The 13,388-nt window shown below is 33.6% G+C and overlaps 1 protein-coding gene across 11 annotated transcripts in view; it reads right to left on the bottom strand.

Annotated features, from left to right (window-relative positions):
* fcho2 (FCH and mu domain containing endocytic adaptor 2) overlaps nucleotides 1-13,388 on the bottom strand; it is a 71,412-nt gene that overhangs the window by 21,149 nt on the left and 36,875 nt on the right. For 5 of the 11 annotated variants that reach the window (XM_015339236.2, XM_015339261.2, XM_015339277.2 and 2 more), the window contains exons 9-18: nucleotides 11,725-11,769; nucleotides 11,270-11,339; nucleotides 10,731-10,755; nucleotides 10,238-10,294; nucleotides 9,463-9,520; nucleotides 8,987-9,159; nucleotides 5,462-5,473; nucleotides 4,724-4,748; nucleotides 3,964-4,020; nucleotides 797-839 (exon numbers count right to left, since the gene is read on the bottom strand). In XM_015339236.2, the coding sequence (XP_015194722.2) occupies nucleotides 797-839; nucleotides 3,964-4,020; nucleotides 4,724-4,748; nucleotides 5,462-5,473; nucleotides 8,987-9,159; nucleotides 9,463-9,520; nucleotides 10,238-10,294; nucleotides 10,731-10,755; nucleotides 11,270-11,339; nucleotides 11,725-11,769 (565 nt within the window). The remainder of the gene's footprint in view (nucleotides 1-796; nucleotides 840-3,963; nucleotides 4,021-4,723; nucleotides 4,749-5,461; nucleotides 5,474-8,986; nucleotides 9,160-9,462; nucleotides 9,521-10,237; nucleotides 10,295-10,730; nucleotides 10,756-11,269; nucleotides 11,340-11,724; nucleotides 11,770-13,388) is intronic. The other 6 variants (XM_015339256.2, XM_015339296.2, XM_015339269.2 and 3 more) reach the window with 4 other exon arrangements.

The raw sequence follows: 13,388 nt of genomic DNA, 5'->3' as shown, positions 1-13,388 counted from the left end.
GTCATGAGATTGAATGAAAAATAAATTTTGTCCCATTCTGAGAAAGGAATTTTTCATAACTTGCTGCTAATCTACGGTATAAGTAATTGCAGAATAATTCACTACTGCTCCATCCCTTTTTAATAACTGCTTCATCCAATACAGGGCTGTGGTTAGCCAGGAGACAATGGGTGAAAGGCAGGGTACATTCCTGGAAGGGACGCCAGTCCATCACAGACATACAGCGGACAAGTTTTAGACATGACAATTAACCTAAACAGTGTTTTTCGGTTTGTGGGAGGAAATTGAAGCGCCCAGGTTAACCGAGTTCTCTGAACATTTCTCAGTTCAATTATTTTAATTGAGCTCCTTAAATTGTACACAAACGCTCATGACAGCCACCATCCAAAACATGTTTATCATCTGTTTTGGTCTTAAAAAAGGTCACAGTAAATAAATAATAAACGCTTGCTTTTAGGGTTGACTCCTTAGTCCCTTTCTTATGTGAATTATAGAGTCAACACACCAGCTTTATTTGGAGAATAAAAGAATCTGAGAACAATAACTATGGGACATCAACTATATCTTAATTTAAAAGAAATTCAAAAGTGTGCTTTTTACATTAAGTGTATACTATGTCCTAAATAGTTAAATCCTGAAAAAGTAAACTATTGTAGGAGTCAAAAGGATGACAATGCAAAAAAAAAGCAACTTAGAAGACAGAAACCTAATTTTCACACTCACAAGGGCTTTATGGGAAGAGAACCTGATGTTTCTTCTGCACTTCAACATTTATAAAATGTTATCACCAACTTACTCGTTTTGTGATGCCTGAAGCCTGAACCTCACCAACTCATCACCTGCAGCAAAAAAAGACTTTAGATCAGTTGTGTCTGAAGGAACCATGTAACTTTACCCTATTTCTGCCCGCCAGGAAAAGTTCAGCACTCCTTAAGTCTGAGATCCACAAAAAAGTGGGGGGCTATTAAAATATGAATTAAAAAAGCAAATTAATATACTGTATATTTAATTACTGTATAGAGAATATACAAATCTCCAGACTAATTAAATAAACCAGAAGGCTAACTTCAAATTAATTCTTAAAATACATTTCATTTGTTATTTTACGTGTATTCTGTATAGCTTTGTTTGCAGTATTTCTTTAAAATCCACCAAGTCTTAAAAAAAACAAATGACTGATAAGGCATCACCCATGTCAACAAAACAGCAAACTGACATGTAATCGCACACGGTAGCACTGCATTTGTAGTTCAAACACGGAAAATATTAGTATTTCTGCAAGACACCAAGGTTTGCTTGAACACCTGATCTCCAAGCCCAAACGGTAGCGTGATTAGAAACTGTAAAAAAGTTCCCAGAGGCTGCCACCAGCAAGATGTTTTTCCCTTAGCGAGTGTGGCTGCTCGGGCATTAAATAACATGCAACCATCTGCTATTTTCAGATCAGATTTTAAGTTTCACAAATAATACAAAAACCCATTAGTGCAACAGTCCATTTTTTTTGTAATAGATTTAGGCTGTCGGGCCATGTGGGATTCCGAAATGGTACATCAAAAGGCAGACAGCTGGTGACTACAAAACTGGAATGACAAAGAATTATAAAACTGCCAATATTTAGATAATTTACATCCAGCTTTCGAGGCCTTGTCGTCAAATCTGAAAAAAAATCAGATCTACAAGACATTTACTTTACAATGCTAAATGCAATGCTTTACCTGTAAGACTGCATTAAGCACAGCCTTGAACAAAGGTAAGCAATATCAGGCAAGCAGGTGAAATTTGTGCTCACTAACAAAGCCTCAACAAACACAAGCAAAGAGGCGATGGAAACAAAAGGACTTTGAAGATTGCCATATAGATGATTTAACACCACACCATTACTAAAGACATTGTGTGAATACAATAACTGTATGATCAGAAATAAATATGCATACTGTAGCAATATTAAAGTAGGTAGAATGATTCACCTTGGACTCCCCACTTGTGATAAGCATATTCAGAATTTATTTCATGCTGACTATTTTTAACAATCAACAAACTGAAATGATTCTAACTTAGAAATGAATAACATGTGGGTCAAGCTACATACCAGGAGCAGTATAATGATCTCCTGTATTCTGTATTTTTCTGCATTACACATGAATGATTTTTTAAATAAAAAGTATGAAGCTAGGACAAGTGCAAATGGTGTTATGCCAACACAACCATTACCTAGAGCTGTTGAGAATCATTTTTTGAGAGCAGATGGTTCATAATATCTGAACATCAATAATGCATAACATTTCATGAGGCCATCCACCATGCTTCATAGTAGAGTAGGGCTGTTAAAGCAGACATTATATGCTACATTACTAAAGAGAACCTCACAACAAGTACACCAAAACATATACAGCAGTAAATTTCATATTATTTGACATTATTATGAGGCTGTGGTAGATTTATTAAATATCACCACCTTCCAATTTAGAGGAGGGTTTATATCTTGTCATGATTACACTGGAGAATGAAGTGAAATGCTAGTTAAGAGTTCTGTGTCCTCCACCAGGAAGGCTAATGGACTAAGCATGCATGCCGAGAGAGGAAACAAAACTCTCTCCTGTGGGTCACTTCAGTCCACAAATTAAACAATTCGACTGGCGGATTTTTAAATTGGTCAAAACACTGAAATATAAACACGAACAGAAAAAAGCCCCAACCCAACAAATGTGGCACTGCAACAGAGATAAAAAAACGAAGTGTCAGTTAATGATAAGCATTTAAAATCAACTCAAATAGATATTTTGGAATTCTGCTATTAATTGAGAGTTCACAAAGAGGCAACATTGAAATGATCTAATATGGACGTGGTAGTTATTGATGTTATTAATTACTGAATAATTTTTACCACTTATGGCACCTGGATTACTGTCCTTTAAAAAGCTTTTTACACACAAAATCAAAGTACGTGTAAAACATGACTTGTATGACAAATTATTTCCATATATCCACATATGTAGACAAATGTACAACAACACTGATCATAAGAGTGGCCCCAAAGTTACTCCCAACTAGGAAAGCCACTTATTCAGAATGCAGGCTGAAGATTAAAGTCCAGAAGTCACTGGTGCAAATCAGGGTTACAGTATTTCCCCAAATATGAGGGAGACACCAGTGAACCTACAGTACCCTTGCGAACAGTTATGTCTGTCCTACCACAGATGACTTTTCTCTTGCATTGGTGATGTACATTTGCCGAGTTGAAAGAAAGATGTGTTTGTCCTGAGTGTGAACTTTCTGCAGGACATGTGTCATCTTCTTCCATTCAAGACTGTAGCAGTCAGCCAAATGGATTAAAAAATAGATGGCAAGAAATTGGGAGATATGAAAATACCACTGACAACTCGAAATCTGAAGGATGAATACATACATTTAAATCAATGGAAAGCTTTTAAATTTATTTTAAGGAATTATGTTCATAATTTGTATTCATCTCTGACTCCTTAAGAGTGTCTGTCTCTACATATATATACAGTATATAAAACAATGTAACATATAAATAACAGATTATTCTATTAACACTTTAGGTTCTGCAATGAATAAGAATATATTCACCACTGTTAACTGTCATTATTCTACTTATTAAAAGTGCACATTGAACAATAATTATTGTGTATTACGGATTTGGAACTTATTTAGATGCAATTTTATTATTTGCTAACTCAAAAGCTTTATACAAAGCAAACAATTTAAATTGCAAATTGAAACATTTAAAAAAGTAGCAATGATGCCTAATATCTGATGAATGATCAATGTTAAGTGTACCGTTCCTTCTTGAAAACAGAAGAAGAGTCAACCAGATTACTATTTGCAAAGAACCCCTTGATGTTAGATAAGCCCTTGATGTTAAAAGGTAAAAAGGCCCAATACCATATAGCACAGGCACCACAGCTGAAGAGAAGAGTAGAGACTTTCTGGATTACTTACCAGAAATATGTGGATACTGTGACTCTACTGACGATTGTGTATAGAGTCCTGACAGCCCTGAGTCATGTGAAATATTTTTTAAATATAAAAGCTCACTCATACTTTCCAACACTTAAACAGATCTGATTATCACAAAAGAAATACAATCTGTGAATAAAAGGATCAGAATTTCCTTTCCTCAGCGATATGCCATTCAAGTGGAAAAAATAGAAGACACTGAACCATCTGTCAAAGGACACATTCCCACATTAAACAATGTAATTGTACTGATCTTAGAAATATGATGGAAAAATTGTATTCACCAATGAAAATAAAAAAATTGATGGTGCTTTGACTAAATATGCTGAAGTGATATGGAAAATACTACTTCAATGAAAATGTTTCCTACACAGAGTATGTGATATCTAATTTAAATGTAAATAATAGTTTATTGTTCCTAAGTTTATAGCTAATTACATACATATTTGTAACCACAAACGTATGAAACTGTACAAATTAAAATACAAAATTCTTTTTCAATGAAATAATACATCAATGTCTCACATTTTCAATTAAAGAAAAATATATAAATAATGCACTGTAAGAACAATGATGGAATAACTAGAAAAGATTTTGCTTTTATACGGACATTGTATCTAAAAGAAAACACATCCTTTATGAAGTGCACAGTGCACATGAAATTTTAAATTATCTTCTGTGAAACCAAAAGTCTAAAGTCTGACATTAGAAGGGAATATTAAAAGAAAAGCAAAATACTCACTGGATGAATTCCTTTTCATCTGAGCCTGGAGAAAACAAAAACATGCATTGTCAAGGCAAAACAACAATAACAACATAAAAATAAGCAAGGGAGAAATATAAAACACAAATTAATAATTAAAACAATTTACAGAGAGTACTTTTTGCGTTATTAATAATTACTTAGGCAGGGCTCTAGAAAGAGGCTACTGAAAACAGAAGAGCAAAGCTCTTTGGTTTGCGCTGAGATCTCAGAAGCTGCTTTTCTGAGACATTTGCAGTAAGATAGTAAAATAGCCCTGACTTCAGGCTTACAAATGAAAAGCATAAAGTAACCATATACAGTTACGTTATATGGTTACAGTGATACAGTACGTATCAATGTGCTGCTTAATAAGTGGTATGGCATTGTTGAAAGTGAAAAGAAAAGAATGAATGATATTGAGATGCAAGAAACGCTTTCTTTCATCACAGTCTTTTCTTTAACTCTTGTACAGGGCTCACACCCTTTCGTAACACGTCTGTGCTTCTCATTCTTAATTAACGTGTCAAGTTAGGAGTGTGCATGAGCTTTAAATACCCTCGTTTTCTTTTACTGTGGGAATACCAGCTAATTTTATGTCAAGTACAGATTAATAAAGTAGAAAACAACAACAAAAACACAACAAATTTGAAAACAAAACTCAGACAAAAAATGACTACTGCCAAAATATAGTCTGGGTAAGCTAAGCCTTAAAAAGGGGATCCTTAAAATACTCACCGGACTAGTCCTCTAAAGGAAGCATGAGAGAGAGAAAAAAATCATTTAAGTTATAAATTATTTCATATTTAGTTTTTATACACACTGTATTACTGCACGGTCCCTGTGAATCATTTAGCTTCTCTGCACAATAATGATAATAAATTCCTGGGCACTTTAAGCAAGGTTTTAATGCATTCCAGACACTAAACTTGCAGTGAAAAATACTGAAAGATTGAATGCAATACTTAACTTTGTAAAACACTCAATCACAGTCACAGAAAACACTTTCATGAGTCAAAAGCATGGAACTCTAAATCAACTCTGACACAGCAGTGTGCTGAAGAAATCTACTTCTGTAGAACCAAATGGAAACTTTGTGCATTAATTTTAATAATGCATTGCAAAAAAGTAAAGGAAATACAGTTAAACCGTTAAACCACTGGAGACCTATAAAGCTACAGTTGATCCCACAGGCACTGAAAAGCAAATGGGTTCAATTACTATGTTCTGGCCACACACTTTACTTCCACTGCTATTTTAATAAAGAATTCCACATAAGGGAGTTGAAGAACAGGTTTGAAAAAACTCTTTCAATAATTTACACCAGATGATACAACATTAGTCATCATCTGAATTTTTTCTGTATTTGGGAACATTTGACAACACATCTTTAGAGAGCAAAGCTCAATTTTTTTCCTTTATTTTTTTTTGCACAAGCATTTTATTTTCAAAAAAATAAACAAAAACAAACAAAACAATGAACCACAGCAAAGACTTGTTTTATTGCTGGCAGAAATCAAAATCAGTAATTGAAGTATGAAATGTGTAACCCATCATAGACATAATTGTCACTCTTCATATACAAGTGTTACCTCTCAAAGGAGAAATTTGATTCTTTCAGCTCACTGCATGGCTTTTTAACTTTTTGTTGAAATCCTGTGCTTTTGTATTATTTTATATATGGCACAGGCCTTGTTTGAAAAGCTCAATACATCTTTTTGCTCCTCTAGGGTAAACAGTGTTTAAACAGATGTTTAATGATCAGCTGAATAGGATTGTAAATATTAGCATTATTTAAATTATTGTTGGTTTAACACCATTTTGATAAGTCTAAAAATATAGTGTGAAACGGGAAACTGCATATCTACTGATAGCATCCTATCTGAGTCTAATGGAATCAGAAACAATGGGACTGTAAACTTGTAGAACATGATGGAAAAGAGATAAAATGTCATAGATTCTCAAATGTAGATTTAAAGAAAACCATACTTATAAAACCAAGCAAAACCTTTGCTAGTTTTGGCAACTTATCATACTATTAATTCACAGGGTGTGGAGATCTCTATAATATCACACAACATTAATATTTAAGGATATTAATTATATGAATTGCTGTAAATCCCCCTTTACTCTTTATATAAAACATATATAATCTACAGAGAAGCAAAAATAGTTTTTGGTCGGTTATACAAATGTTAATACTTACAAAACTTGTATTGTGAAATCATGTCATATTAATCCTTATTTAGTGAATCTGAATGTACTGTGAGATGGAGTATCAGCTCATTATGTAGACATTTGATCATTTTTGGTGGTAAATGAAACAAAAAGGTTGTTTAATGTTAAAGTACTATTTGACAATTCAAAATGTTTTTAAAGAGGATCAGTGCTCAGCAGTGTGTATGGCTGCTTATTTTTCTTTTTTTTCCCAGAGTACCCAAAGTGAAGGTTTGTTAAATCAAACTAATATATTGATTCTTTGTACTCCAAAGTTTTCCAGTCCAAATTTTGTGTTATATATTGCACTTCACCCCATGCTCAGCTATACGTAAAGGTCTTTTTGACTAAAACCACTCGGCAATCAGATATGAATCAGAACCTAAAATAGCCATCAAAGCGTACTGCAAAAACACAAGTATTTTACAGCTAATCTGTTAAGGTTTGTTACCTTCAAACTGCTGTAAAAAAATATAATTAATCTACAACACGTCTTGTTCACATATTTAAGTAGTCATATTGCAAATACAATATTTAATTTTATTATTAGATATTTATTAATATAATCTATGTAAAGAGCTATGTAGGTGTGATTTATATGAGCATAGCAAACTTCTTTTATAGTGAGACTGTATCACAAATACATTACACATTATTTTCACTCAATAAAACAGATTAAAGCAAAGTAAAAATGTCATAACTTCTGAACTATTATAAAAATAACTTTTATGTCCCAAGAATCCCTTACAGGTGAAATGTTCCATGTATAACATACATACTCTAATTTAATGCGTGTCACTACCATATTACAAATAATGATAATAACTGGTAAACAGCCTATTGCAACATACATCAAAGTTTCAACTGCAAATAAACCTCTATAGTTCTAATTAGATAAACGTGTTGAAATACAGCACTTATGCTGACAGTCAGCATGAAATTACTTGAAATGATGAGGGTAAAGTGGATTGTTAACTTGTAAAAAAATGATTGCTTATGTATGTACTCTGGACAGTGTTACACAACAACCGTTTCTTATTAACCATCATTTTGAAATAATGAAAGCAGAATGTTTTTGTCATATTAATGGAAAAAAAACTCAAGCAGGTAATGGATCAAACTTTAGGGTTTGCCTGAAACAACTTAAAATCCATCACAGTCTCAGGAAACAAGAGGGGCTACAAAATATATCAACTTGTCTTTGAAAGATATTGAACACAGCTGACTGGTTTCTCCGATACCTTATTTGTTGTTAGTCATGCGAAATATTTTTTAAAAATTACAGAATATTATAGAGCTGTATTTGGTTCATTGCAAATGCTACATTTCCTTTAGCAGTTGATCCCTTTATAATTCTGTCTGGAAGTACTTAAGTGCTTCTTTAATGATTTCATATTACATCTACTGTCGCCATCTAGTGTTCCAGAGGTATATCCAACATGTAAAACAGAATTTGGAATTAAACCTAAAAATGTACACAGTTCTCAAGGTGATCAGATGGATGAAAAATTTTACTTTTAAGGTGGCATTCCAATAATTGAGAGGAAGACTAACGAGCAACCTATAGGCATCTGCTAAAATGTTTCAGTGCTTCAGACACAAATGTTAAATTAATGATGAGTTTCCAACATGGCACAGGAAATCAGAAGCCCAAATCCAGAGTGTATGACAGCTTCAAAATTGCAGCATGTGCTTTCATGTGACAGGTTTGCTCTAGAGGATTCATATGTTGAAGCAAGAACACTCAGTTTATTCACTGTTTACATGTAACGAAATCCCCTGTGCCAGTTTTTCTTCCTCAAGTAAACTTGTCTGCGCACAATGTAAATTAACTACTAAGCGCAGCAACCAGTGCACACAATATGTGGTTTTATTCAAAGTGGTTAAAGCTGTATATTGCAAATCTGCGTGTACTTTTTAGCACATTTAATAAGGATTCTCAATATTGTTATGCTGCTTTTTACATTGTTTTTTTTTAAAAAAAGGAACACAGATCTAGTTGTATATTTTTTCCTAGCCTTAATAGATGCAAGGTTTTTTACTTACCGACACAGATGGTGACAATGTAATGTTCCCTACAGAAGCCTTCAGTTCATCTATCGAAGACATTGCTTGATGATTTCCATTGTTGGGCTGAACAGGTTTAATCTCAACCCGGAATTTCCTGGGTTCCTCATCATCATCAGAATCGCTTGACGAGTAGAAATTGTCTTTGGCATGTATTTAATTAGTTAAGGATTGGTGTTTATACACAAAAGCTTTGATAGTTTCATTCTGTATGAGCTCTAGTGGATAACATGTGTTCTCACTCAGATGCCATTTCAGATACCTAAAAAGGATATATACTGTTAAATGTTTTAGCTATATTTTTAAGCATTAAAGACAAAAGGAATTATTGTTACATGAGCGGGAGAATAGCTCCCCAGAAGGATTACTTCCAGGACCTTAAATCTGATCCTACTGGTCTATGTTATACAGATTTAGTAGTCTTTTGCTGGTTCAGTAACAGTATTGCAGGATATCATTCTCGTTCACTTCTGGCCTGATGCAGAAACCTTCATCATCAACTTGCGGGGCATTCTGTAAGAAATAAGAAATCAATATGAACAGTCAGCTGCCTAGACCTTTAAATTATTTTCCTGAAGGAGGAAAAGACCTGTGTTTCATAAATTAATAAATACAAGTAAAAATGTTCAAGGCAACAACAAAAATCTTTATCACCTTAATAAGAAATATGCAATGTAGTACAGAAAATTCAAAACAATACCCTTGTGAGATCAGACTTTTTTTATCAAAGGCAGTCATTGTAATCAAAACCATGTGAAGTTCAGACCTTCCAATTCACTGTAATACATTATTTCCTTACACGACTAACTCTTATATTCATTGGAAAAAGTTAGTGTATCCAAGAAAAAAAGAAACACTTCATCCAAAGACTGGTAGGTCTAGAAGCAGAGAACCCTTCCCTGAAGAGACAAAAGTAATGAAAACAAGGAAAAAGAAAGAGTTTCCCTTAAGAGCAACCACACAGCATATCAATTTCCCAAAGCATGACTGGCAGTATAATAGCATAACACATAGCCAAGTTCTGTTGTATGAATGCATGCTATCCTAGACCTGGCTGGACACAGAGCTGTATTAATAATGCAAGCCAGAAGCATTTGAACCCATCTAAAAAGAATTAGGTCTAATACTGCATAGGGTAAGAACTATTTTATTATTAAAATTCCACTAAAATAACAATAAGAAGTATAATACATGTGTGGAAATGGATTGTGCCTAAAGGCGTTTACTTACAGCATTCAGTAAATCTATTCTCCCATAGTAGCCAGAGGGAGCTCCATTGGATGTCTTCTTGAATTATATACACACAAAGAAAGATAGTTAAAATAGAAAACAAAGAGGCAAAAGAAACGGAAACTAAAGCAGGAATTGATTTATGTTTAAAGATTCTTCACCAAAACCATATAATTGTAAAAGCACAGAACAGGCTGAAGATGTGACTGTTTCTGTTGAACTATGTAAACCAAATGAAATCAACACAAATAAGAGAAAAGTCCTATGGGAGGATTTTCAGTCAATTGTAGTCTTAGGAAATACACTTTTTTTCATTAAAAAAGTCAAAACCAATAAATGAACAGTGTATGACAAATTTAAATTGTACCGATTTAATGAAAATGGAAAAACAGAAATACACGTCAGTCAGTTTAAACAGTTTAGTCAAATGTTGAGGTATACTAGTATTTTTATTATAGGTATGTGAAGACTTAAAACAAAATAAACTACTCACAACAGATTCAGCTTCTGTCGACTCCCTAAAAAGAGAATATTTAATCAAAACACTGCAATGGTGGATTTCCTTTATATTTAGTTTGCTTAAATGTATTTATTTTTCAGCCAGAATGGAAAAAAAAACTAAATATTAAACATACTGTAATTTACAAAACACCCAAACTGAATCTGAACAATAAACAACAGACCTATTCAAATTTGAGTCACTGCTTTATCATTTTGTTAAGGGAGCTTTCACACGTATGACAACGCTGGTGGCATCACCACTGCTCTTTCAGTTGTTGTGTTTGACATTTTGGAGTACCTCAAATGACATTGCTGTTTCAACTCGGCAATTGTAATTACACCGAATTAAAACTTCAAAACTTAAGATGAACGGAAATGATTGCAACCAATTAAACATTTTGTTTTCTAATTAAGACTCCTTAATTCTGACAAAATTATTTTCCCAAAGATTCCCTTTTTTTCTAGATGCTCCCTCTATGCTGAAAATACTTAATGACAATGTCTACCAGCCTGAGTGAAATTTGCACTTACGTTGAATCTGTATCCTTATCTCTCCTGCGACCCGGTATGCCAAATGGTTTTCTTTTCCGTGGCTTTGCTCCTAAATTTAAAAAAAAACAACATAATACAACTGCTTAATTAAGAGAGCAGATCAAGATAGCTGTAAAAGCAATATGCCTTAATACTATATATATTCAATTCCTGGAAAAAACAAATACTTCCAAAATAATGTTGCTTGTATGGTGAACAAAATCTTAAACTATATATATCAAAGAACTGAGCTGGTCCTCAGATAGTCACAGCAGTGCAGCATAACTGTGCAGGGCTGAAACGTATCCATTCTGATAAATCACCCTACAGTCCAGTCTGCAGATTTTGTATATTCACATTATTCTGACACCGTTTTAAAATGCATTATCATCAAATGCAAAAACAATCTATTTAACACAAATGAGTTCGCATTAAAGTGACATGTCATAACTGACCTTCCGTGGCAATGGCAGTGTTGCACTCTTCAAATTCAATCGGCCCTAAATGAAACAGGGGGGAAAAAAAAAGTTGCTTGATGACATATCACAAATGGACTTATTCATTCTTGGCTTGAATTGCAGTCATTTCTTGACTACCTACTACCTTGCTACCTAGTGGGGAGTCGCAGCAATACATAGACCCAACAGGTTTTCGGTGGGCATCACTGAGGTCTTCTATTCTTTCAAAGTAAACATCTGTGTGAATCTGCACTACATCTGTATGAATCTGCACTAGGCGTGCAAGTACACAGATGAACATAATTATCTGAAAATGTTACATACAAATAATGCAATATGCCAACATTAAAGTGAGTGTGCACTTTACATGTGTACACAAGTGCAAGAAGGCAGCACTGTCATGTCTGTACTATTTGGACTCGTTACAATTCCTTACTCCAGCAGGTTAGATTAATTTTATTACAAAGAAGGAAACACACAGTTTAATTTACAGGTTACCTAAGGTTTTACTGTGGGGGGAAAAAAGAGACCCTGAAAATAATAACAAAGGCCACTCGTGATTTAACACTCCTCAGTTTTACACAGCTAGCTTTAAAGCATTGCACTTTTGAAGTAAGGTTCTCAGGTTGTTGTTTTTTCCCCAGATAAAATCAGGACAATCAAGTGTCTTGAAAATATTGAATCTTAACAGATCCCAGGGGAAAATGTGGTGAGGAAAGTCAATTTTATTTTCTTGACTAACACTAATGCACACTTTAGCCAATCAATGCAAAAAAAGACTATAAATAATGCAATGTGGATGATTATGGAAATGAGAAACTTCTTTACACATGCAAAGCTTTGGTCCTTACAAATGGGGACATTTTCATTTTTTTAACATGATTTAAAAATGATTTAGGTTAGGGCTGATCTATTGAAACACATAAAAATATCAAAAATATAAATACAAAAGGGCACTCACAATACATGTATTTTTTTGTGCAATTACTAACACTGTAGTAACACAGTGCTTTGCTTTACCACTTCACTGTACATTGTTATAAATACAAAAGATTCATTATCACAATAGTAAATACAAATCTTTTTTGGGAATGGAATAATGTAGGTTGAAATTATGTTAAATAATTCTCTTACACTTGACTTCTTCAAAAATATGGTTTTGTATTCAGCTATTATCTCAATCACAACAAAAACGTTGACACAATTTTAAGACGGTTTCCATTTTTTTCTTTTACTGCAACATAGAACACATAATCTAACTGATGTTAGATTTGGAAAAATCAGCTTTTTTATGGCTGTTTTTGTGTAATCCCAGAAGATACCATAATTTTTTAGTGACTACTTCTTTTTTGTACAAAAAAAAAACAGGTTTAGAAGATGGTAACACAGTTTACAACCAGACCACATGTGATTGTCAAGCAGTATTTGGTAACACAGAATCCCTTGACCTGAAAAAACAAACCTAATGATATTTAAGTCAAATAAATGTGGCAGTGGTTCAATATTGTTTCCCTTGAGAACCAAGCTGAATGTAGAATTAATGCATTGTTCACAGTGCTGTACTGGGAAAAACATCACAAGAGGCATGCATCATCGAGTGGATTTAGCCCAGCAATAACTGATCTACTCTATTGCACAGTATTCTCACAGTATCTGGCCCC

Source organism: Lepisosteus oculatus, chromosome 3 (genome assembly GCF_040954835.1).
Source record: "Lepisosteus oculatus isolate fLepOcu1 chromosome 3, fLepOcu1.hap2, whole genome shotgun sequence".
In the NCBI taxonomy this organism is placed as follows: domain Eukaryota; kingdom Metazoa; phylum Chordata; class Actinopteri; order Semionotiformes; family Lepisosteidae; genus Lepisosteus; species Lepisosteus oculatus.
This window is presented reverse-complemented; position numbering and strand designations above follow the sequence as displayed.